Below are 27,836 nucleotides of genomic sequence, written 5' to 3'. Positions count from 1 at the left end.
CCCTTTTAAAGCTCTTAAAAGTCGGCTTCCTATGCCTGTTGTAATTAGGGTTTTGTGTTTTTACAGAAAATCCAGTAGAGGATGAAAGGCCAAGTGATCACGTATCGGGTATGTCATTCAATCTACCGTTTGGCTGTTTTATCATTAATGTTTCAACCCACATATGTAGTCAAATGTACAGTGTATTAACTGAAATTATGGAATGGGAACTCTACCAACAAGAACCACCTAGTTTGGGGAGCTAATTTGGAGATGGTCATTGCCAACATAGATCTCCACGAATCTCAGATGTCGTCATTTGATTGCTGCTCATCAAGCTGACAATCCATGGACGGTCTCCACCCATGTGATGTTTTTGATGTGGATTGAACATGTGAATCATTGACATTGAAAATGTGATCATTGAGCTGTATTATGTTTTATGATTACACTGTGTAATGATTTTTTTTTATTAATTTCATTTTGTTTTTGTTTTTGTTGCAGTGACTTCTGAAGATCACCATGAGGGCCACCATGAAGATCACCATGAGGGCCACCATGAAGGCCACCATGAACATCACCATGAACATCACCACGAGGGTCACCATGAAGTTCACCACGAGGGCCACCATGAAGATCACCATGAGGGCCACCACGAACTACATGCAGGTAAATAATTTTTTATTTTTTTTTAACATCTAGTCATGTAGGCATTGTCTTTTGTATAACTTTTGTATAACTTTACTAATATCCATCAAGCCAGTGGACTTCCACTGGGACATACAACACTGTGTCTGCACAGACATTACATTACAGCTGTCGCCTTGGCAAACATTTATTGTGACCAACATGTCTGGCTCTATTCCCACTTGAGCTTGGGTGGTCAGTGGGCGTGGACAGTGCAGGATCTGCTCCAATGGTCTACTTGGATCCTGGAGCAGATGCATTTCCACAATAGGCTTCTAGGAAAGTGCATCCACTGTATGGGTATTATCATGAAGGTTCCATTCTTGGTTGTTGCATTTTAACAGGATATTTGAACATGTCTTGTTTGTTTGTGCCGGTGGGAATGGGGCCTCAGCAACCCTATATAAAAAGTTGCTGATTACAATGAAACCCTGAAAATGTAAATTAAACTACCAGAAAATTTAGTGAATATATACTCCAGTTGAACTAAACTGCGTAGTCAGTATACTCTTCCTTTCATATTCTACCACTAGGTAAAAAGACAAAGCTGTTAATGGAAGTCTAAAATAATTGAACGTTATAGACTTTAAAGTGAACCTCCGGACTAAAAATCTACTCAGCAGAACTGAAAAGGCTTGGTGTTTCTTTAAAAATGCGCAATCTGTATCACAATTCTCATCCATTTTTTTTCCTGCACTGCAATAATCCATCAAATGCCAAATGAAATACCGTATGATTTGTAAAAACCCCACATTAAATGTAAAAATCTTTGTGAATCGTCGAGCAGTTTTTTGGTAAATGGCCATTACTATTACCCCATGTGGAAAAAAATAAATAAATAAAATCTGAATTCAGAAATAAGGTCCAAATCACAGAATGTGGTATTTTACCAACCCTTAATTTTTTTACTGAATGGGTATCAGAGATATGAAGCCATTGTGTGAGTGCAGTACTGGCGTGTGGCCAGCATAACCCCAAGGCATTTCTGGAGTCTGAGAATGATGATGATGGGGTGATGAGTGGTTACTTTAGGGTTCTTTTAGGCTTCTCCTTTATGCTCCTCATAGATGACTCAGGTTGTAGTTAATGTTTTTTTCCCTTAGCCTCAATACCCATACAGTATATCTTCTTATGATGTTGGTGAGTTATTCTTGTTATACACATTTGTTTCTGATGACAGATGTATGTCCCAGCTTCTGTTCCTTGTGGCTTTAGATTGATTGATCAGGAAGTGGTGATCCTTGTACTGAAGTCAGGCGATAGTTCCTGATGTCTGGTGCTCTGCTGAGTAAATGAATCCTGTGCTGATGTCATGTCTAACATTTAAGCATAAATCTAATGAAGCATCCTGTTGTCAGGAGACTGCAGCTAATCTGCTGTTGTGTGTCGCCAGGAGGATTAATCCAATGCTGCAGGGCTACGTGAGTGAATTTGGTGCTGCGTTGTATTCTGATGGGGAATGAGGTTACTGCCTGTTCCCCAAGGCTGGCATAAGGAAGTTTCTGTGCCATATTTAATGGCAGGTAATGTGTTTATGCTGGAGACCTACTGGTGTGCTTATCTCTGTGTGACAGAGCAAGCATGGTCATTGTTTGCACAGAATAGGACTGGCACAAGTGGCAGTACAGTTATCACCCGGGAGGGGGGTTATATGAACACTCTTCAGTACAAGAGACACACCAATGTAGCATGTGACAAAGTGGACAGACTGAACAGGAGATCAGGTGAGTTTCTAGAAATTGGACACCCTAGCATTTTATATCTGTGCCTCTGGCAGGGTCCTCCCTTCCCTAGTGTAGTCTACATGATCGTCTGCTCCTTTCCTATGACAGCCTGTACTTGTAATACTGGGCCTACCTACCATCCCATAATGGCATGATCAGGTATCTTGTACAGTTTGTATAACTTTGTTCTATGTTGTATAACCTTGTTACATCTGTCATTCTTGTATCATTGTATATATTTATTGTCCAGCGCTGCGTAATATGTTGGCACTTTATAAATACAATAAATAATAAGTGTTTTATTGTATGTGTATATAAAGGATCTTATTGTCTCCTAGTATGATATATTAACGAGACTGGGAGAACATCTAGTTAAATGAAAAAAACACTGTGGCTGATTTTAATGAACATGTTTAACCAGCTGAGCGGTCTGGACGAGCTCAGCTCGTCCAACACCGCCAGCGGCTGCCGCTCAGGCCCTGCTGGGCCGATTTTAATGAAATAAAAAGCAGCACACGCAGCCGGCACTTTGCCAGCCGCGTGTGCTGCCTGATCGCCGCTACAGCGCGGCGATCCGCCGCGTGCAGCGGCGAAAGAGGGTCCCCCCAGCCGCCCGAGCCCAGCGTAGCCGGAACAAACAGTTCCGGCCAGCGCTAAGGGCTGGATCGGAGGCGGCTGACGTCAGGACGTCGGCTGACGTCCATGACGTCACTCCGCTCGTCGCTATGGCGACGATGTAAGCAAAACAAGGAAGGCCGCTCATTGCGGCCTTCCTTGTTTATTATGGGCGCCGGAGGCGATCGGAAGAACGCCTCCGGAGCGCCCTCTAGTGGGCTTTCATGCAGCCAACTTTCAGTTGGCTGCATGAAATAGTTTTTTTTTTATTTAAAAAAAACCCTCCCGCAGCCACCCTGGCGATTTAATCAGAACGCCAGGGTGGTTAACTGCTTCCGAATCTTGCTGATTGAAAACTGTGCCCTGTTTGTGTCCTGTTTACCCTTCAGGGCGTAGATTTCAACCAGCCATGACACGTGCTCTCATCTGTATCTATGTTCGCGTTGCTGCACCTTCTCCCTCTGCTGTCAAACTGACAACTTACACTAAAAGACTATACAGCCAAATTAGACTTCAGTTGGATCACCTTGGCAGGTCTTTATTTTTCAAGTCTCCCCAAGCCCTGGAAGCACAGGCTTCCGGCATGTAGTCCCACCCCCTTGCAGTCAAGAGCCATTACACGTAGGCCCCGTTTACACTTAATCAGTTGGTAAGTGTTTTTTTTTTTTTCTTCTCCACAGCAGTGCATTGTGAAAAAGATTTCAGTTAAAACGCGTTAAGTGTGAAAGGTGCCATAGGAAAACATGGGACTTACTTTGAAAATCCGTTGTCCTTTCAGTTATAACAACTGATTAAGTTAAACGGGGCCTTAGTATCCAAGATATAGAATGCCACGTAAGCGCCACAACACGCGACTGCAAGGGGAGGGGCTACACGCCGGAAGTCGGGGCTTGAAGGAGACTTGAAAGATAAAAGATCAGGGGCAAATTGTTGTAACTTTTTAGACAAAGGGGATCCAACTAATGCCTAATTTGGCTGTATAGTCTCTCTAAGCTTTATTTCAGATGAAGCCGAGGATAATAGAGCGGGTGCTTTAAAGAATTTGTTGGGAATGTATACGCACAATGTATAGAACTTTGGGAAGTAGCACCACCTTTTACCAGATTAATTCTACCCAACAAGCCTTGTGCGAGCTTAGACCAAGCTTTATAATTATTTTGCGTTATGCAATTAAAGGGAATACCTCAGTAGCCAGGTAACCTTTGGGAGTGATGAATCTGTACACCCATCTATTTGACCCATTATCAGCTTCAAAGGCATTATCTCGTTTGAGATCAGTGCACTGCTTTTGACCTCAGTCAGCAGAACTGATTGTGTTGTAAATTCTTGGAATGCTTTGATGTCTCTCTACTAGCATAAAATATAGAAACTGAAACAGATGTCCTTTGTTGTTGTCGTCTCACACTGCCCACTAGTGACAAGCGGTAATAAATAAAGATTACAGCAGTACTATTTAGTATCAAGGAAATGTAACAAATAAGAAATAAAAAGGTGGCTAAAATAAATTCGACTGGAGCACTTGCAAGCCTCTAAATAAATTGGCTGCTAAAGGCTTAGAAGTCCTTGAATCAGAGGCCAGAGTTAAAGCCAGATTCAAAGATAACGTTAGAGAGTCTGTACTCTAAAATTCTTATAATAAAAAGCATATCATTCTATTCATTATGTTCTCCTGGGCCCCTCTTTGCTTTTTCTGCCACTCCCTGCTGAGATCCTGACTTGTAATTGCCAGTTTTAGGCAGTATTTACAAACAAGACATGGCTGCTAACCAGCATGTGACAGGCTCAGAGAAGCTCAGTCTGTGACTTATACAGAGCCTAGGGGGGGGGGGGGGGGGGGGGGGGGGCGTGGAGAGGGTGTGCATAACTTTTATCCTATCACAGTAGAGCAGCACATTCCTGCCTGAGCCGACAAAGCTGGTAAAGGACAGATTAGATTAGATAACAGATAATACAGCCACTGTGCAACTAGGAAAGGCTGCAGTAAGACAAACCACATTAGAACAGGTATAAGAACTTATAGGATAGAAGAAATAAGGCAGATCATTTTGTTACAGAGTCTCTTTAAAGAGACTCTAAAGCGAGAATAAATCTCACTTCAGAACTCATAGTTAGCAGGGGCACGTGTGCCCCTGCTAAACCGCCGCTATAGCGCCGCTAAACGGGGGTCCCTTCACCCCCAAACCCCCCACTGCGACACTTGGTCGCTCCTGGAGGTAGGGCTAACGGCTGCATCCCTGCCTCCAGTCGTGTCTATCAGCGGCGCATCGCCGCCTCTCCCCCGCCCCTCTCAGTGAAGGAAGACTGAGAGGGGCGGGGGAGAGGCGGAGATACGCGCTGACAGACGCGTGTGGAGCAGGGCTGCGGCGGTTAGCCCTGCCCCAACCAGGAAGCACTCCCCGGCTATATCGAGGGGGATTTGGGGGTGAAGGGACCCCCGTTAAGCCGCGGGATAGCGGCGGTTTAGCAGGGGCACACGTGCCCCTGCTATCTATGAGGTCTGCGCAAAAAAAGGGATCAGCGCATCACCAGGCCGCCTCTGAATGGCCTCAGCTCAGAGATGCGCTGAGCCCCCCCCAGAAACTACAAACGCACCTTGAACCCAAACAGAGGCTCTGCATATACACCAAAGGAAAACTATTAAGTGGGAGCAGCTGACAAGAAATAAATCAATCAAGCATAGCAAAGAAATGAACAGCGCTACTTAAAAACAGATGAATGCTTACCTGCAAAAAAGTGCAAACCCCACTCATGGGATAAAAATACACAATGAGCATACACATGACCTGTCTACCACTTGACCTGTCTACCCTGAGCTGAGGCCATTCAGAGGCGGCCTGGTGATGCGCTGATCCCACTTTTTTTGCGCAATTCTCAATTTTACTGGTAGCGCGCCCAGGCTATGCATATGCATAGGTAGAATTTAGTTAGTGTTAGGTCCCCTCCCATGGAGGAAAGACTTCTTCGACAGTGGGAGGGACGAGTACCTAACAAATTGCATGCAAGCTGTTAGTGGAAACTAACATCCTCCAGTGGTAGACAGGTCATGTGTATGCTCATTGTGTATTTTTATCCCATGAGTGGGGTTTGCACTTTTTTGCAGGTAAGCATTCATCTGTTTTTAAGTAGCGCTGTTCATTTCTTTGCTATATCTATGAGGTCTGAAGCGAGATTTATTCTCGCTTCAGACTTTCTTTAAGCATTGGTGAGGAATGCACTCAAATCTGCCAGGTATAGTATTGTATCATACCTGCTTGATTATCCCTTCCAGTGTAGCAGAGTAATCCAAAAAAGTTGTGCTGTCCACATTCACGTTTCCATATCCTTTATAGACCAATACATCATCTGTGAAATGAATGGACGGAAACCATGTCTAAAGCTGCTTAGTGTAGATTCTGCCATTACAGAGCTACAGCTTGGTCTGACTTATTGCTGCTCATTCAGTGCCTGCATCTGAGCTGAAAACCTACTTTTTATATAGCTGTAATGAAACGCTGCTGTAATATAACATCTGTTGTTATGGTCAGTACGTGTCAGTAAGCATGTCGTTCACTTTTATGGTATCACAGTTAAGCTTGAGTTCATGGGATATATTGCCGTGGTTGGGTACAATTCCACTGGGATGTTGCAAATTACAGCTGCCTCCTTTTTTTCTCATGTAAAAGTCTAAATCACTTACACACGGACACACACACCTACACCTACACACACCCCCCCCTACACACACACACCTACACACCTACACACACACACACCCCTACACACACACACACACCCCTACACACACACCCCTACACACACACCCCTACATACACACACACACACACACCCCTACACACACACACACACCCCTACACACACACACACACACCCCTACACACACACACACACACACACACACACCCCTACACACACACACACACACACACCCCTACACACACACACACACCCCTACACACACACACACACACACACACACACACACACACACCCCTACACACACCTACACACACCCCTACACACACCTACACACACACACACCCCTACACACACCCCTACACACACACACACACCCCTACACACACACACACACCCCTACACACACACACACACACACACACACCCCTACACACACACACACCCCTACACACACACACACACCTACACACACAAACACACACACACACACACACCTCTACAAACCTTCCTTTTTTTCTAGATCGGTGTTCAAGTGACTCCTGTGGTGTTTTCTACAGTGATTTTAAGTGACACTGAAGCGAAAATAAACTTGAGATAATGAATTATATGTGTAACTAGTCCACCTAAGCCTAGGTCTGTCACCGTCACATGTCAGCGCACACACGCCTGCCCGGCCCCCTGGCTCGTCCTCATCCTGTCCCAACAGCTGTCAGTGCAGCACATGTGCTGTAGCGCAAAAGCACTGAGACAGAGACATGGGACGCAGAGACACAGGCAGATTATTATATAGGATACGGATAATAATAGAACAGTATTAGCAAAGAAAAGTCTCTTGTTTGTATTTTCAGTTATATATATTTTCAGTTTCAGTGCACTCGTTACTGCTGGGAAGGTGCATCACTGTGGGATATGGGAATTTCTACATAGATATGAAATTGAAAGGCGCCATTGAAAGATTGCAGTTGAATCCTGTGTGGCTATCATTAGGATAAGACGTCCAACCCTATAAAACACCCGGTGGATCTGCATAGTGTAAAATTGTTTTACTGAGTGTATTTAAAAAAAAAAAAAAAAATAGCTCTATACCTAGGTGTCATGTGGAATTTGATGCACCAAGATCCTAAATCTCTGCTTGAGGAGGGTTATGGGTAGTTGAGATGAGGTCGTGGATGAGATGGAGGCGAACCGAGTGGGAAACTAAGGGGTTCTAGGATATGTGGTTGTTTAAAGTTTAAAGTTTATGCAAAAATAAATAATACAGAACCTGTTAGGATAGCCAAACAACAACATTGCTGTCATTAAAATTATAAACTCAGTTATATACAGAGGCCCCCATTCTTGCCTGAGAAGATTGATAAAAATGGTTGATTCAACTATGAACTGAGCTGGCCTTTTGTTATGCTCCTTTAGGGAACTGCTAACATGGGATCCCATTACTGAAGTATAGTGTCAGTAGTAGCCTCCATTTGTTTCCTTTAATGGTATCAGGCGTCTCACCACTGGCTCTCCACTGCAAACCATACATAGAAAATGTTCAAGGTGATCCTTGCTCCAATCACCAAGATTCCTGCCTTCCCTCAGCCAGTGCCATATAAACCAATGTTTAGTATATTATTTCACTTTGGTTATGGGAAGTCCAGACCACAGCCTTGTGGTGGGCAGCAGCTAATGAAAGGCTAGAGTTCCAGCAGCTGCAGCAAGGAAGGTTAGTTGTACCAATCACTCCCAGGCACACGGCTGAGAACCAGGGGCAGCTGAGTCCTCATTTCATGATGCAACCTCATAGTTAATAGTAGAAGAAATCCTACTACTTAGTGGCCTGTAGTAGAAGAATGGCTTGGTGCTCCTAATACTTCCTTGTTTTGAAGTGCAAAAATACCAGATTTCACCAGCAGGTGGTGCTGCATGTAGAATGTTTTTTCTTTCTTCTTTTTTTTTTTTTATTGCAACTCCTGATCCTGGTGAAACCCAAAGGCTATAGGATGACTTGCTTCATGTTACTTCATGGAGAGTAAATTTAATTTAAATGTATATTTTTTTGAGGTAAATCACCTTTGTGTTCATGCACAGTGGATGCAGCCATTTTAAATCTGATATTTCAAAAATATATGATCTATTCATTAAGAAACTAAAGAACAGTTCTTGGCACAAAATGGCTGCCTCTGCTGCCCTTGAGTAAGATTAATCGGAATGAAGTAATTTTGATTCATATTGATAAAGCAACAATATTTCTTATGCTTTTGGTTGGTCCTTAATTTAATTTAGATCTCCCCTTATTTTTACAGATACTTAAGAAGTTCAAAAAGACTGCCCCTACATCAAGAGGACCAGCCCTTACCAAATACTTCACAAGGGAGCAGAGGGTTTAATGAGCCCATGAAGTAAATTGCAAAGCAGTTCCTGAGTCTCTGGGAGAGAACACTATCATTTTTAAACCTTGTTTTCTAGTCTTTTTAGGGTACACTTTTAACTGTTTAGATTATTTGTATATTTTTTTTGTTTTTCTTTTTGGTTGCAAAATGTTATCATTTTCTTTCATTCCAGTCTAGGCAAAGTCTGTATGTTTTTCTTTGTGTGTACATTTCTCTTATATGTTTAATTGCATTTGTTTGTAACTACTTAGCTAGCTGTGTGTTGATAATCTATTTATGAATTAGCTGCGTTGGGACTGGTTGTTTTAGTTGTGAATATATCTTATGTTTTGGGGACATACCTGAACCTCCTGTAGGGTGCGCTTGAGCCTTTGTGAGCTTGTGTAATTTATAATGGCTAATTGGACACTGTTCGGAATGCTAAGGGAGGAAAACCAATCTATAGAAGAGGGTTAAATGATATTTTTAAGCTTCAGTAAACCTACGTCAGTACAATAAGGCAGATATGTGCGCTATATAGGACGCATAAAGCCTCACGCACAAATGCTTTCTTTTTGGACACAATGAAGCAATGTGTCTGTGATGCTTTGCACAGTCCAGCGCTGTCTTTCCAGCCAGTTGCCATGGACAAAAAAAAAAGTCTTGTGCTTGGTACCCGATGTCAGAAAGACTTGGCTGAGGCATCCTATCAGAATGCAGTAGAAGTTGCAGTCTGGATGCTATGGGCAACACTTACATTCTCCAGCATTTATTTTACATGTGGCTCTGACTAATAATACTTTTTTCATGCTAAGTGCAGGCTTGAAATGATTGTAACTCTATCTGACCACTTGTGGTTGGATTGAGGGTTGATAGTACGTCTACATGAGCCCTCTCTTTTAACATCATGCTTCAAACCTACCAAGAGGAAATAGTGATGCACTGGGATGAATTTTCCTCCTTAACTTAGATTGCACCCAAAATGGGGAGCCTCTCCTTTAGCTTTCCCCTCCTCCATAGTAATGAACAAACATGCTTGGCCAAGCAGAGCATGGATGTCCATATGCAGATCTCTATTACGGAAAGGTTTTTGGTAGTTGGATCTTTCTTTCAGTGTCTGATTACCTACTTATGTATGTTGCTTTGATTTTGAAGCATTCTGTAGTACTGCGCATAGACAATCACTACTTTGTCATGCTGACTATTAACACTAATGCAGCTAAGGTCTAGCAGACTTTTTTTAGATGTAGTATTTTTCTTCTGACCTCTTCCCGTGCCAGGCTGCACAGCACTCAGGGTTTTAAAACGCCACATGTGTTATGACTATGGCGTTCTGACATTCAGCTGTTCACAAGCCCAGTGTGGTATAGAAATCATGGACTATGCCTTGTATGCTCTGCAGCTGTGAAGACTGATCCCTGTAATCAGGCTATGGAAATCTGGGCATCGGCACTCCATTGCTTTTCACTTGGCAGCAGTTCCACAACATAAGCTATAGAGCTGTGTACACTGGTGTTCTGTGCGATGTAACAACGGTTCCGTTTGGTGTTTCCCTTAATGTGGGGGATATTCATGTTCTGTAATGTAATTCAGAGTGGTTTTGTAGAAACTGAAACTTGAACAAATTTGAACTTGCTTTTGCAGGAAGCAAACATAATGAAATTTAATATTTAGAGTTTATTTTGATAAGATAGTTAGTTTCCAAATGCCAATATTTGTAACTTCTGTGGTAGAACCTACTGGGCATGCTTTAATGATTTTTCTTTGCTACCTGCCTGTAAGGGCATTAATTACACTAAATTAATTTATCTTATCCCTTGCTTTATTTTTATTTTGTATATGCCAGGAGGAGGCATTTTCTAAGGTCAACAACTTGATATCAAATACATTGGCCTAGAGCCATGGTTGTCTCACTGTGCTGTCTAAATATCTAGGAGATAGATATACAATATGGAACTGTAAATGCCAGCATAAATCTAAATGTAATAGATCCCAGTGAAAATAATACTCTAAGGACCCTAAAAAAGAGCATTTTTAATCATTTTGGGGGATTTTGCATTCTCACTGCATGAAATGGGAATAATGCATAATATGTTCATGTGCAGAACGACCCTGTGAGAGCAAATGTGCATCCTGCGATCAGTTTCTAGTGGCAGAACCTAGAGGGATAGTCTTGGTGTAATGGACAGCCTGGATGTGTCTGCATCCATGGGCTCCATGGTCATTGTTGAGGGCTGTATGGTTATTGAACACAGCAGAGGAAGGAGGATGTTTGACATTAGGGAGTCTCAGGAAAGCAGTGGCAGTTTGGGGCGTGTTCCTTGGCAAGACCATGCAGGGACATTAAACACAACAGAAGCAGGGTTGTCACTGAGGTTGCTACAAATTGAAGCAAACACCAGTACGCATTGTACTCGAGAACTTTGTAAGTACTGGTACTCAGGCAGTAGCTGAAGGAAGTGTCTCTGAGATCAATTCCTAACAAAAAATATAAAATTAGTTAAACTAAATGATAATAATCACAATGAATTTGCTGCTTTTTGGGACACAGCTGAAATATTAATTCTGAGTTTTGTCACGCATCCGTGATGTTCTAAAATGTACTACAGCATATAGAGGGTTAAACGTGCTTGGTTTAAAAAAGGGGGGTGGGTGGTAGTGTCAGGACAAAGATACAAAATAGGTTGTAGGCAAACTGTTTCTGGCAATATGTGCCAAGTGGTGTTTTAATGGAAGTTTCCATGTCCCCTTTTCTTTTACCTATGATGTCACTTCCTGTAGGGATGGCAAAAATGCCCACCCACTGGTGTCTGCTCATCTGCTACTGGAAACAGCAGCTCTTTTAGAGCATTTCCCAGTATGTATGCCTGAATTTCACCTCCATGTCAGCTGAGCTACTACTACTAGTCTGGATTTATGCACAATGTCCTTCAGCTTCAGTAATAGTAAGTAAAACAAAGTATGCATCACCTGTGGCACAGACCCACAGGTGCCTCATGGCCAATGTAACCCAGCTATATATATAATTTCTAAATTTAAAATCTGTCCCAGAGCTTTAGCTTAGCCACATAAATAAAAAAAATAAAGCTGCTAATGTAGAGGTGGTCAATAAAGTGCTAATCATGCTGACTTTCTTGCAGGATGTATATAGCTTGAAAATGGACCAATCAGTATTGACAGGAAGTACATTTAATTGGTCCAATTTCAAACTGTATACAATTTGCACACGAGTCAGAATTACTTGCATTTTGTTGACCATCTCTATTGTTTAAAGTCCTGGTTAATGGACTTGCACCTTCCCAGATGTCATCCTAAAAGCATGGCCAGTGAGGGTCTTGCACAGGAAGTGTAGGTGGATGTCTGTGTCTTTACCTTGTTATGAATTCCTCACTTCGCGGCAGAGTAGGCAAGCAATAATGTCCAAAGATGTGATTTTTTTTTTTTTTTTTTTTTTTTTCTTTATATTTTTTAGAATAGGAAAACAAAAAAAGTCTATTTTGTGAATACTAATATGTATTTTTAACAGAGCCATATTTAGCAGGAGGGGTTGTGGGTGAAAATCTTGATTTATTTTTTGCGTTTTTCTTGTCACCTTTTTGCATAAGGTGGTTTATGTTCATTCATAATACACACATTGTACAGCTGAATTTTTGACAGATTGAGTGGAGACTTCTTATGACCGTTTGTATGTGACAAATTTCCGATTTTGGTGATAATGAATGCATCATGCTGTGAGTTGATTTTTATTTGGAGTTGCACTCTACCTGATTTTCTGATTTTGAAAAGCTTGGTGTTTTATTAAAGTGTGCCAACGTTGATAACATGGATAGGATTTACAAGATAATGTACCATAATCCTCTTTTTGTATTTTCATCTGAAATAAAATACAGAAGAGTAGATCCGCTTTCTGTGTCATTATTATTAGTAGTAGTTTTATTGATACTTTTTGTGCATAATCTACTACAAAGCCATACTCCTAAGATTTCCCCAATGTCTTTTTGAGCCAGTTCACACGGGCGATTGCCACGGTGATGGCCACAGTGCTTGTCGTTAAAGTGCTTCCCATTCAAGTGAATGAGCAGCACCTGTACTGTCCAAATAAGATGAGGGAGGCACTCTTGCTTGGCAATATATCATATATTGTACACAACAGTACACAAACGTTTTCAAGCTTCTTGGTCTTCCTCAGGTGTCCCTCGTCTTATTTGAATAGTTCATAAGTGCGTTGTGTGGTGAACCACAGGGGGCGAGCGCCGGCAGCCAGGCGAGAATATCCCTGGAAGGGTCACCTATTGTGTTTGAGCACCTGTACCGTTGTTTGAACGCCTATCCTGATTTTTCCCATTTTATCAGCTGACCCTGGAAGCAACATTCTGCTTTCGGTGGGTGCTTACAGCCCCCGTGTCCTTGTCCCCCTGAGGGGTTGCAAAACACAGAAGCCGATAAATGCTTTTCTGCATGCTTGCAGAAAAGCATTTGACCAACACGCCAGCAGAAGCAGTGTGAACTGGCCCTTACAAGTGATGGCATCCTATTCCAATTCAGCAGGAGACAACTGCATTACGGGTGATTATTCTCAATGTACATTTTTAAACTGACCCTGAAATGACCTGTAGCATAATGATATTAATGTTTACTGCCCTTCCGTTCTTCTTATTTTGGTTGTAAAGGTACTAAGGTAATAATTCATTGCTATAAATCCCAGTCTTCCAGCATTCCATTGTTTGCTCGCTCCCATATGCTTAATTTTCTCGCTAATGCTTTATCATTGGTCATAAAACACCTGTGTGTCTGTGAGAAGCACTTCAGACAGTGGGGAGAGGCAAAGTTCAGTAGGTTATTACCGTATATACTCGCATATAAGCCGACCCCCCAACTTTTACCTGAAAAAAACGGTAAAATGATTGACCTCCATATAAGCGGGGGGTAGGAAATGCTGTATTGGTGCAGGCTGCGTGATCCCCCCCCAGTGTGTCCCAGTATGGGTAGGTAGTGCCTCAGTATAGCTAGTATAGTGCCCAGTATAGCTAGTATAGTGCCCAGTATAGCTAGTATAGTGCTCAGTATAGCTACTATTAGTGCCCAGTATAGCTAGTATTAGTGCCCAGTATAGCTAGTATTAGTGCCCAGTATAGCTAGTAAAGTGCCCAGTATAGCTAGTATAGTGCACAGTATAGCTAGTATAGTGCACAGTATAGCTAGTATAGTGCCCAGTATAGCTAGTATAGTGCCCAGTCTGGGTAGATAGTGCCCCAGTATAGCTAGTAAAGTGCCCAGTATAGCTAGTATAGTGCCCAGTATAGCCAGTATAGTCAGTATAGTGCTGGGGTGGATACAAAAACAATTCAAATGAAATGTGAAGTATGATGGTAGGTATATTACTAGAAATACAAAAATTGTAAAAAAAAAAAACAAAAAACACATCAGCACCTCTCAGATACATCAGCATCTCTCCCCATTTCTCTCTCTCCCGTCACCTCTTCAACCCCCCCACCCCCATCCCCAATAATTGTGCCTGAAGTGACCTGAGCCATGATGAGATGGAGATTGATACTAAGGATGGCCAACAGATTAATTCTAAGTTAATACAGGATTATGCCAATTTGTATTATGCAAATGTGTGGAGCTTGAAAATTGAAAAATTGATTCTTGCCAAGGTGGAATTGGGTGCATTTTGAAGCTGCATACATTTACATTGAAAAGTTGCATAAACTCAAAATTATTTGTATCTCCTTGACCATCTCTAATGGATACATAAACTTACAATCCTACTAAAAACATGCCTGTTCCTTTTTTATATTTTGTTTTTCTGTGGAAGGGAGCCAGTAGTTTTATCTGGCAGAGAAATAAAGTAGAAGCCAGAACACTTGTATCTGACTGAACACACACTCCTGACATCGGGACAGTGCTGACAATAGAAAAGGTTAATTGTGTGTAGGAACTAAATGAACCAGATCTTATGCCACAGTGATGAGGCGTTATTTTTTTTTTTTTTTTTTTTGATTGTTTTTTTTTTTTTGATTGTTTTTTTTTTTTTTTTTTTTAATTAAAAATATATACCCAGTATGCCCAACACACATACCACATGCCATATCACCCAGAATGCCCAACACACACGTCATATCACCCGGTCTGCCCAACACACATGCCATTTCACCCGGTATGCCCAACACACATGCCATATCACCCAGTATGCCCAACATACATACTTTAAACGGATACCACCACCACAAGGTTGAGTTTGGAGTTAATAAAGTGAACTTGTGATTCCCAATAATTCTGCAACTGTGCACAGAGCCATACACGGTACAAGAAGTTAATGTTGTATGTTTTGATAAGGTTGCTTTTTACATCTCGGAGTCATAAGTTAAGCTCGTAAAGGGCAACTGTAACGAGGGATACGGAGGCTGCCATATTTGTTTCCTTTTAAACAATACCAGTTGCCTGGCTATCCTACTGATCTATTTGCTTGCGGTAGTGCCTGAATAACACCAGAAACAAGCATACAGATAATCTTGTCAGATCTGACGATGTCGGAAACCCCTGATCTGCTGCATGCTTGTTTAGGGTCTATGGCTACAATTATTAGAGGCAAAGGATCAGCAGGATAACCAGGCAACTGGTATTGCTTAAAAGGAAATAAATATGGCAGCCTCCATATCCTTCACATTACAGTTGTCCTTTAAATTAAAAATAAGCATTTGAGACTCCAGGAAAGTTACATTTACCATTGCTACTATACATACAATTCAATATCTCATACATTTATTTACTGGTCAGATTTGCTTTAAAATGACTCCACAGCCAACAATCAGTCACCAAGTCTGGAGAATTTGCTCTTATAATGTTTTAGACTTTATTGCAACAATAAATAAATAATCTATTCTACTTACAAAACTAAATAGCACGGCAAAATGCCAGTGCTTGCTTCTATGTCATGTTATAAGTGGTCATAGGTGGTTAATGCAAATGCCTGCATGCATAAAAGAGCACTATAAACCTCCAAGTGCCTTATATTTGGACCCAAAGTAGCAGTTATGCAAATATCACACGCTGTTTTTTTTTCGTTCATTTGTATTTTAACAGTTTTATTTATTTTATTGTATTTATAAAGCGCCAACATATTACGCAGCGCTGGACATTAGTTTAGGTTACAGACGATATTTAGGGGTGACATACAGCAATATGACAATACAGGAATACAAGAAAAACCAGATCACGCAGCACAGTATGAGTACAATGCTTAATGCTTAGTCACTGGATGGGAGCATGGGGATTAGGCAAGTTAGGTTCACTCAAATACATAGCATGGGAGCACTGTAATGGAGGTGCATGATCAGGTAGGACACAAAAGGAGGAGGACCCTGCCCAATGGCTTACAATCTGGAGGGAGAGGTAGGGACACAAAATGTAGGGGACCAGAGTTCAGCTGCGGGTTTAGAGCACTTGTGAAGGGTGGTAGGCCAGAGTAAAAAGGTGAGTTTTGAAGGCCTTCTTGAAGATGTTGAAGGAGGGGGCTGCCCTAGTGGTTGGAGATAGGGAGTTCCATAGTGTTGGAGCAGCTCTTGAGAAGTCCTGGAGGCAAGCATGGGGACTGGGTGATGCAGGGGGCGGTCAGACGAAGGTCATTGGAGGAGCAGAGCGAGCGGCTAGGTGTGTACCTCTGAGTAAGATTGGAAATGTAGGTTGGACAGGTTTTGTGGACAGATTTGTAGGTCAGACACAGTATGTTGAATCTGATTCTGGACTGGATGGGAAGCCAGTGGAGGGATTCACGGAGGGGAGCCGCCGTGGTGGAGCGATGGGAGCAGTGGATAATTCTGGCTGCTGAATTTATGATTGATTGCAGCGGGGCTATTCGGGTCATAGGGAGACCAGACAGAGGGGCATTGCAGTAGTCAAGGTGGGAAATGATGAGGGCATGGATGAGGAGTTTGGTGGTGGCAGAGGTGAGGAAAGGGCGGATCTTGCAGATGTTACGTAGGTGGAAGTTGCAGGACTTTGTGAGGTTTTGGATGTGGGGAGTGAAGGAGAGTGCGGAGTCCAGGGTGACTCCCAGACAGTGGGCTTGAGAGGTAGTGTGGTTAACAGTGACATGCACATCTGGGAGGTTCAGGGATGGCCGGGGTGGGAAGATCATAAATTCCGTTTTGTCTAGATTTAGTTTCAGGAACCTAGCGGACATCCAGGAGGAGATGGCTGATAGGCAGGTGGAGACCTTGTCCATGGTAGTGGGGGATATCTCAGGGGTGTGGAGGTAGATCTGGGTGTCATCAGCATACAGGTGATAGTTAAAACCCATGGAGAAGATAACCTTGCCAATGGAGGATGTGTATAGAGAGAACAGTAGGGGGCCAAGGACCGAGCCTTGGGGGACTCCCACTGAGAGGTGGTTGGGGGTGGATGAGGACTCATTGAAGGAGGTTGTGAAAGAGCGGTTGGAGAGGTTTGGAATGTTCACAAAATGATATATTTAATGATTTACTTTATTTCACACATTTATATTGCTCTGGTACATGTTTGCAGCATTTTTCTAAAAGTTTTGAGACCTCACTTTTTTTTCAAAAATCTCTTAATACCCCGTTTTCATAACTCATTACAACGCCCAACCCATCCAAAATATAAACACCCAGACCAAAAGTAAAGCCCCCCCCCCCCCCCCCCCCGTCAATCATGTAATAGCCTGCATATTCCCAAAAGTACCAGCTAGTTGCTCAAGACAATACCAAGTAGTTAACTGGAAGTTGCACATCAAGATGTTGTGCTTATTCTTCATGTGTCACTTCACATAGGGGCCCTTATTCAATTTTTCTCAAGTTTTTTTCCTTGGGGATATCTTCACACTTTATTAATAAAATGCCTTTTAAGCCACCAGCAGGCAAGAAAATACCATATTTTTCAGACTATAAGACGCCCTGAACTTGAAGACGATCCTCGGTTTGCAGGTCAAGTATCAAGGGGAAAAAAATATACTAAACCTGGTGTGTTTATAATGCAGGGGGTGTCTTGTACTGTTGCTGCTCAGAGATGAACACGTTGTGGTTTATAGTGCAGCTAGAGCTCAGAGGAGTCTCGTCAATCTCTGTCTGGAAATTTCCTGTGCTGTGCATAATAAAGCATTTTCCCATACCACACCCTCCCTTGTGCCTTTATAAAAAGTTGAATGAGAGCAGTAAGAAATGGTTTCATATTTTCAGGCAGAGGTACATGTAACTTTTATAACACAATGGGAAGGTTTGAAATACTTATTTTACACTGAGCAGAGTTGAATTCTACAGAATTGTAGCTGCAATGCTGGCCACAGAGTTAATCAACAGAAAGAGAGGACCGTCTCCTCCAGAACTACCATGCGCAGAAGCGCATTCCTTCCTCGAGCTGAACTCCAACTCCTCCCACAAGGTCTGCCCGCAGCACTCTAGCCCCTTGCCTGGGCTCTGATTTCTCACCACTCCTGGCCAGTACTACCTCACGCCCCAGTTTATAGCGCTCTCTATGGATGATCCCCAATGCATGCTTCTATGCCCATCCAAATGCACATCTTATGCTTGTCAAGTACTGTCTGTGTAAAAATGTATGGTGCTATGCCTATCTCAATGTACATCTGTGTTGTCAAGTACTGTCTTGTCTATGTAACAACAATGCTTAAGCCCATGTGTACCACATCCAATTCCGCGTATGACAGTCGTCGTACTTGGTGAATAAAGTCAGTTCTGATTCTGAGCTATGTGATGTCAGGTGATGACATTGGCCTCAATTCACTAAGATCATGCTGGAGATAAGGCAAGAGAAAAAAAAAACCACACATCGATCTTGCCTTATTAAGGTGTAGAGATGAGTTTTCACAATAAGAGTGTTATCTTATCACTTCAGTCCTTAACCACCCTGGCGTTCTATTGAGATCGCCAGGGCGGCTGCGGGAGGGTTTTTTTTTAATTAAAAAAAAAAATATTTCATGCAGCCAACTGAAAGTTGGCTGCATGAAAGTCCACTAGAGGGCGCTCCGGAGGCGTTCTTCCGATCGCCTCCGGCAAGCATAAGTAACAAGGAAGGCTGCAATGAGCCATGGCGACGAGCGGAGTGACGTCTGCCGCCTCCGATCCAGCCCTTAGCGCTGGCCGGAACTATTTGTTCCGGCTGCGCAGGGCTCAGGCGGCTGCAGGGACCCTCTTTCGCCGCTGCTCGCGGCGGCGATCAGGCAGCACACGCGGCTGGCAAAGTGCCGGCTGCGTGTGCTGCTTTTTATTTCATCCGAATCGGCCCAGCAGGGCCTGAGCGGCACCCTCTGGCGGTAATGGACGAGCTGAGCTCGTCCATACCGCTAAGGTGGTTAAGTTACCTCCTCTGTAGTTATTTTCACGTGCAGTTAACATCCTGTCTTTAACATTAGAATTCTGGAGTTACTTTAAGCATTGAAGAGTTAACTTTAGGTGTGCCCGAGGTAAAATGTTTCTTAACCTCCTTGGCTGTAAGCCCAACACAGTGTCGGGCTAGCCGCCGCAGGGGATCGCATGGCCCCAGGAGGATTTTTAAAAATAAATGTTGTGCAATAGGCTTCAGCTAGCACTTCGCTAGCTAATTATGTGCCCCAGGTCCCTCTGGTCCCCACCGATCGCCCCCGATCACCGCCGTAATACTTACCCCCCAGGGATCCGGCGATGGCGCAGCCGCCCAATCACCTCCAGGCTTTGCTATGGGGAGGATCGGGACTGCGCATGATGCATTATCTGTATGTAAAATACAGTAGAGTCCCGGTAATCCGGAACTTAACTAACCAGCAGTCTTAACCAACCAGCACAGATCACTTAGGCTGTTTGTGGGCTCTAATATGCTTAGAGACTGGGTTCCAGGGCGCTCCCTAGGTTAATATACTTTGTTATTGTATTTTAAAGCGGAATTGTCACCATAAAAATCGCATTTCAACAGCAACTGTTCTGAGTGTATTAAGTGATAATGATGCTAATCCTGCATTCAAAACTTGCAAAACTTTTTCTGCTGTTATGGTTTGGAGTTATCACATACCTTAGGAGCACAAGCCCTTTAATTGCTATTGCCAAACAGTTGCATTTTATCTATAATATATTCTTCATATTCCCTTTATTTCCCCCTCCTTCTAATGACATAAAACAGTGCACTTCCTAGTATAGACCTCAGTGGGAGTGTCTGAAGACTCTGGGAGGAGGGCGGGTAACAAATAAAAAATTAGCAAGAAAAAAAGAGTGAGGGCAGAAATGTCAGGATTCGCTTCATTCAAAAGTAACCACGATGGAAACTGTCTAGAATAGGATTCTCTGCTTTTCCTTTATACAATTCACAGGAATTGTAACGTGGACAGTGCAATACATCTGTTATGTAAGTAGAACTAGTATTTATCTACTTATATAGGTGTTTTTTTATTTCTAGGTTAGCATGGGTGTCACATGTTCTTTAACATCTAATACAGAGTTCATGGTGTGCATATAGAGTGGGGTAGAATACTATATTAGCTGGGCCTATTTTTAACATTGCGTCTCAAGCAAGCAGAAAGTACACTTATCCGGCATCAGCTGACACCCTTCAGTCCCAGATAACTGAGACTCTACTGTATGTAGATACAAAAAAAAAAAAAATCACTTGATGTACCTCTTTTTAACATGGGTCCTTACTGTTCGGTTGTGTTCCCCATAGAGAAGCAGGTACAGTATACAAGTGATGTGTAATAAATATCTGGCCGCAGGACATTGCACATATAAATCAGAAGTCTATTTGCATTCCTGTGGTTTTCGTGCCTTTGTTGCAGTTACGATGTACATATTTTGTTTTCGCAGGAGATGAATCATTGTCTCAAGAAAAGAAGGAGAAAGGTATAAACATTGCCTTATGAATAATGTATTTGTTTTTCTACACTAATGTCCACATTTATGTTGGGAGCCAAGACAGATGAAACACAAGAGGCAATCTTTCCTTGATATGCACAGCTAGATGCTCAAACTCCTACAGGTTTATTTACTAAGGCAAGTGCAGCAGTGGGCGGTAATTAACTGCAGCTAATTAGATGTCGCTGTTCAAGGCCGCCAACATGATTTTTACTGCTTCACTTAGATTAGCAAAAGATTCATTGTGATTCTTTACTATAGGCGACCTCGTTATGTATAGAGCTATTTGCCTTATTGGATATGGTATAGCATAGTAGTGTTTGTAGTGGGAGTACAGACAATAGATGAGGGCCATAACAGGGCGCACATCCAGTAAGGGCGCCACGATAAAAGGGTGTGAGCTATAGCCGAGATGTCGAAATATTGTCTATAACAATATTTTTATTGTTTCTTCATCTTTATTTGAGATAGAATAATAAATATGTTAAAATAACGGTAATAAGAAGGGCGCTGGGGGAAGCTGAAATCGCGAAATATCGTCTATACCAATGAAAATATAGTTGCAGTTGTAAAAAGCATAGTAAAACATTGGTAAATATTACCGATATTTTACTACAACCAAACCTAACCTTACTCTTCACACAGTGCAGAAAAGGAATCGCACACCACTAGAGAGGTGCCAGATCACAGCATAAGAATCCAGAAGATCCGCACACTCGTTGAACCAAGTCCACTTTTTATTTAACCACTTAATGACAAGCAGACTTATAAAACCGTCCTGCTAGAGCCTCATAACCTCCCTGGCGGTAAGCCCGACCTGAGCTCGGGCTTGGAGAGATGAGCTGCAAGCAGTAAGCTCGAGCTCAGGTCGGGCTAGGGAATTTCCTGCTGCGTAGAAGTCCTGCACGCGATCGCTGCTGCGCAGCGGGACTCCAGCATCTCCCCCGCCTCTCCCTGGTCTTTCCCAGTGTGTTGCTGGGCGCCGGGATCCCCATTAGAGATAGCCCGAATGGTTCGCCGGCGAACGGTTCCAGGTGAACTTCCGGTGGTTCGCGTTCGCAAGTGAAGGCAAACTTTTGCGGAAGTTTGGTTCGCCCCCATAGTGCACCATTAGGGTCAACTTTGACCCTCTACACATCACAGTCAGCAGGCCCATTGTAGCCAATCAGGCTACACTCACTCCTGGAGCCACTCCCGCCCTTATATAAGGCAGGCTCCGCCGGCCATTACACTCGTGTGCCTGCTATAGTGAGAGAAGGGCAAGCTGCTGCAGACTGTTTCTCCTAGGGAAAGATTAGTTAGGCTTTTGGCTTGTTAGCTTGCTCCTGGCTGATTCATATTGCTATAATAGCACCACACAGCAGCTCTTTTGAGAGCTAATCTTGTTCTTATGATCTATTTTTTTTTCCTGTGTCCCACTGACACTTGTGTTGCATAGACAGCCTTGCTAATTCATACTGTGCGAGTGCCAGGCCCAGCACATTCAGTGACACATTATATTACCCAGTACTGCATATACGTAGTACCTGTTGTGTTTAGTGAACCCACCTTATCACTGCATATACCTACCTTTTGTGTTGAGTGAACCCACCTCATCACAGCATATACCTAGCTGTTGTGTTCAGTGAACCCACCTCACTGCATATACCTACCTTTTGTGTTCAGTGAACCCACCTCACTGCATATACCTACCTTTTGTGTTGAGTGAACCCCCCTCACTGCATATACCTAGCTGTTGTGTTCAGTGAACCCACCTCATCACAGCATATACCTAGCTGTTGTGTTCAGTGAACCCACCTCACAACATATACTTAGCTGTTGTGCTCAGTAAACCCACTTCATCACAGCATATACCTAGCTGTTGTGTTCAGTGAACCCACCTCATTGCATATACCTATCTTTTGTGTTGTGTGAACCCACCTTGCTGCATATACCTAGCTGTTGTGTTCAGTGAACCCACCTCATCACAGAATATACCTAGCTGTTGTGTTCAGTGAACCCACCTCATCACAGCATATACCTAGCATCCCCCCCGAAAACGGACAAACCAGGTAGAGGAAGAGGTAGAGGCAGACCCAGAGGAAGGCCACCCAGCACTGGCAGGTCTGTGCGAGGTCATGTTGATGTGATTTCGTGTGGCCCTGGCCCAAAGTACAGTGCTCAGAAAAAGGTACGTGCCATCAACTCCCAAGATTGTCAGGACGTGGTTGACTATTTAACACAGAACACCTCATCTCCCGCAGCCACCAGGGCTACTACAAACACCACATCCGCTGCATTTGACACTTCGCAGGACTTATTAGGTGGTGAAATCACTGATTCCCAGCCACTACTGCAACAACAAGATGAAGGCGCTAAGCAAGTTACACCACCTCATATGTGTGAGTTAGGCGACACTATGGACGTGATAATGAGGATGATGAAGTACCTGCTATTGGTGCAGTTTTGGAGGTGTCTGAGGCAAGCGAAGCTGGGCAGGATGATTATGATGATGACGATGATACGGATCCCACATATGTTCTCATAGAGGAGATGAACAGGGGGACACTTCAGGGGGGGAGTCAGAGAGGAGTAGGAGGAGACGAGTTGCTGAAAGAAGCAGGGGGAGCTCGATGTCAGAAACAGCTGGTGGCAGCCAACATGCCCTTCAATGTCAGCTGCTGAGGCCACCATAGTGCCATCACCCCAGGGGGGCTCAGCGGTTTGGAAATTTTTTAGTGTGTGTGCCTTTAGATCGGAGCAAAGCCATCTGTACTCTCTGCCAGCAAAAATTGAGCCGTGGAAAGGCCAACACCCACGTAGGGACAAGTGCCTTACGAAGGCACCTGGAGAAAAGGCACAAACTGCAATGGGAAGAGCACCTGAGGAAAAGCATCACACAAAAGAAAAGCCACCCTTCTTCTCCTCTTCCTTCTTCAGGTGCAGCGTCTTCAGCCGTTTTCACCTTCACAGCCACCCTCCTCTACTCCGCCTCTGACCTTGAGTGGTTCCTGCTCCTCTGCCGAGAGCAGCCAGGTGTCCGTGAAGGAAATTTTTGAGCGGAAGAAGCCAATTTCTGCCAGTCACTCCCTTGCCCAGCGTCTGACGGCTGGTGTGGTGGAACTGTTAGCTCGCCAGCTGTTACCATACAAGCTGGTGGGCTCTGAGGCCTTCCGTAAATTTGTGGCCATTGGGACACCGCAGTGGAAGTTGCTACGCCGCAATTATTTCTCTAAAAAGGCGATACCCAAACTGCACCATGAAGTGGAGAGGCAAGTGGTGTCATCTCTGGCACACAGCGTTGGCTCAAGGGTCCACCTGACCACGGATGCCTGGTCTGCCAAGCACGGTTAGGGCCGCTACATTACTTACACAGCCCATTGGGTCAACCTGGTGAACAATGGCAAGCAGGGAGTTTGTGGCTGTGCAGCGGACCAACTTGTGACACCTCCACGGCTTGCAGGCAGGCCTCCTGCCACCTCGTCTCAGCCTGCTACATCCTCTTCACTGTCGTCATCCTCCTCCTCCTTGGCTGGTGCCACAATCTCCTCTCCAGCTACACAGCCCCAGCTCCCCAGGGCCTATGCTGCATGCCAGGTACGATGGTGTCACGCCATCTTAGACATGTCTTGCCTCAAAGCGGAGAGTCACACTGGACCAGCTCTCCTGGCTGCTCTTAACAAACAGGTGGATTAGTGGCTGACCCCGCACCAGCTAGCGAACGGCAACGTGGTGTGTGACAAAGGCAGCAATCTCCTTTCCGCTTTGAATTTGGGAAAGCTGATACATGTATCCTGCATGGCACATGTTCTCAATCTAGTCATTCAAAGATTTGTGTCAAAGTACCCAGGCTTAGAGGACGTCCTGAAGCAGGCCAGGAAGTTGTGTGGGCATTTCAGGCAGTCTTACACGGCCATGGCACGCTTTGTGGACATTCAGCGGAGAAACAACTTGCCGGTGAGACGCTTGATATGTGATAGCACGACTCGCTGGAATTCGACCCTGCTCATGTTCTCTCGCCTGCTAAAACAGGAGAAAGCCGTCACCCAGTACCTGTACAATTACAGTAGAAGGTCACAATCTGGGGAGATGGGGATGTTCTGGCCCCCGAACTGGAAACTGATGCGAAATGCATGCAGGCTCATGCAGCTGTTTGAGGAGGTGACCAACCTGGTGAGTCGCAGTGAAGGCACCATCAGCGACTTGATCCCCTACGCTTACTTCCTGGAGCGTGCCGTGCGTAGGGTGGTGGATCAAGCTGTGGAGGAGCGTGAAGAGGAACAGTTACGACAGGAACAGTTATGGGAGCAATTTGCATCAGAACCAGATGTTTCCTCAACACCTGCGGCAGCACAGAGAGGGGATGAGGATGAAGAGTCGTGTGGGGAAGAGGAGTCAGACTCGGATGATGAGGAATGTGTTTCTGTGGAGGAGGAGGAGGCAGCGGGAGAAGAACAACCCGCAGCAGGCGTCGCAGGGGGCTTGTGCTGCTCAACGTCCCTGTGGTATTGTTCTTGGCTGGGGGGAGGAGGAGGAGGACTTACCTGACGTCACTGAGGAAGAGCAAGAGGAGATGGAGAGTACAAAGGATCCAACTTTGTGCAGATGGCGCCTTTCATGCTGTCCAGCCTGTTGAGGGACTGGGTGGCCACGCTACTAGACCCTCTGTATAGGCACAAAGTGGCGGACATGTTACCAACTCACCAGAAGGCAGAAAGGATGCAGCACATGCAGAACAAGCTGGCAACTCTGCTTTACAATGCGTGTAAGGGTGATGTCACACCACAAAACACAAAGGTACCACTGCCAGTAATCCTTCTCCCATGTCCATGCAGGCGAGGACAGGATTCTCCAGCGATATCATGGTGATGTCGGACATGCGGACATTCTTTAGTACAATGCCTCGCCTTAGCCATTCCGGATCCACCCTCCACCAACGCCTGGACCGGCAGGTAGCCAACTACCTGGCCTTGAGTGTGGATGTAGACACTGTGAGCAGCGATTATGAACCCTTGGACTACTGGGTGCACAGGCTTGACCTGTGGCCAGAGCTGTCCCAATTTACCATCCAACTTCTGTCTTGCCCTGCCTCAAGCGTCCTGTCAGAAAGGACCATCAGCGCAGCTGGAGGCATTGTCACTGAGAAGAGAAGTTGCCTAAGTCACAAAAGTGTTCAGTACCTCACCTTTATCAAAATGAATGAGGCATGGATCCCGGAGGCCCGAAGACTAAGTCAGTCCCCACACACAGCATCTCTGCCTGCAGGCCGCTTGCCTTCTCTGCCACCACCAACAGGGTCCAGGACTCCAGGCGGATTCCTGAATTTTTAAGGCCGCTGCTAGCAGCGGCCGCTATACTAATTTTTCTGCTGCGTGTACATGCCTGCCTAATTTTTCTGGCTGCACTGCGGCTGCAACAACAAAACAAAAGGCATGTACATGTGTCAATTCCCCTTCGTGATCATTACCTTGCCGTGGTGAAGGGGCTTGCGTATCACAATGAAGCAATGACCGCGTATCACAATGAAGCAATGACTGTGTATCACAATGAAGCAATGACCGACACAATGAGTGTCTCGGGGGAGTGGCACACCAAAAGATAAATAGGTGTTTGCTTCATTGTGGACAGACCAAATTTGATCAGCTGGACAGTGACTGTTCTATCATTGAGCTAACACAGCCCGGCGACCATATGGGCTTGAACACCGCCACGGCCTGCACTCTCGCCATGGTGCGCACCAGTCCAGCACGGCCGTCACTACGCAAACAGCTGCTTGCGGTGCGTTACACAGTGAGTTTGGTGTGTCAGTGTGACGCAGTACTCTAATTACACTTCCTGATTGATGTATACGCATGCAAGATGTTTGAAAGCACTTTAGTCCTGCAATTTAGAATTCAATGTGATTTCTGCCGTTAAAACGCTGCTTTGCGCCAAATCCAGATTTTTCCCCTGGACTTTTGGCATCTATCCCATTCATCCATGCCCCCCTCCAGGTGTTAGACCCCCTTGAAACATCTTTTCCATCACTTTTGTGGCCAGCATAAATTTTTCTAGTTTTCAAAATTCGCCTCCCTATTGAAGTCTATGGCGGTTCGCGAACGTTCGCAAGTTCGCGAATGTTTGCGGAGGTTAGCGAACCTAAAATCGGAGGTAGTGACAAAAAAATAACAATACAGGAGGACTTTCGAGGCCCTGCTGTATATGAGACGATTCAACTTTAAATCCTTTAACGACAATCTGTTATGGAGGGCAAGTCTGCCATCCATTCATTCAAGTGAAAGGTATGCACTGACTTGACTAATACAATGTGCAGTCACACAGGTGCAGTGGAAGGTATGCAGTGACTGGTATTACAATACAATGTGCAGCTGTCACACAGGTGCAGTTAACAGGTATGCTCGGAGTGGTATATTACACAGTGTGCTGTCACACAGGTACTGTGAACAATTATGCAATGACTGGTATTACAATTGTGCACCTGTCACACACACACAGGTACCGGACAGGCACAGTGACACTGCGTGCGCTCCCGTAGGTAGGTGGGTGCACTGAAGGGAACAGGTAGGTATATGCAGTGATGGGTATTACAATGTGCACCTGTCACACACAGACAGGTACCAGACAAGCACAGTGACACTGCATGCGCTCACGTAGGTAGGTGGGTGCACTGTGAACAACAGGTAGTTATATGCAGTGATGGGTATTACAAATCTGCCGGCGAGCCGTTCGGGCTATCTCTACTCACCAACAGTGGTGGGCCAGGATTACAGTGACCTTTCTGCGCCTATGGGGCATTAACAGGCTCCCCACACCTCTACGATCCTCTTCAATCACCTCTCTTCAGATCAGCGCTTTATCCCTAGATGCTCCTGACACACTATTCCAAGCACCTCAATAATAAAAAATGATTGCGCAGCATACATGCACTTTTAAAACCTTTATTAAAACGTACT

General features: G+C 44.4%; 1 protein-coding gene across 4 annotated transcripts in view; it reads left to right on the top strand.

The window, feature by feature from the left end:
- The window catches only part of ASPH (aspartate beta-hydroxylase), a 259,231-nt gene that overhangs the window by 140,463 nt on the left and 90,932 nt on the right, over window positions 1-27,836 (top strand). For 3 of the 4 annotated variants that reach the window (XM_068237433.1, XM_068237436.1, XM_068237434.1), the window contains 3 exons: window positions 67-108; window positions 484-648; window positions 20,857-20,892. In XM_068237433.1, coding sequence (XP_068093534.1) covers window positions 67-108; window positions 484-648; window positions 20,857-20,892 — 243 coding nt within the window. The remainder of the gene's footprint in view (window positions 1-66; window positions 109-483; window positions 649-20,856; window positions 20,893-27,836) is intronic. The other variant, XM_068237435.1, reaches the window with a different exon arrangement.

The sequence above is a fragment of the Hyperolius riggenbachi genome, chromosome 5 (assembly GCF_040937935.1).
Source record: "Hyperolius riggenbachi isolate aHypRig1 chromosome 5, aHypRig1.pri, whole genome shotgun sequence".
In the NCBI taxonomy this organism is placed as follows: Eukaryota; Metazoa; Chordata; class Amphibia; order Anura; family Hyperoliidae; genus Hyperolius; species Hyperolius riggenbachi.
The sequence above is the reverse complement of the archived record's forward strand: the minus strand, read 5'-3'. Positions and strand labels throughout refer to the sequence as shown.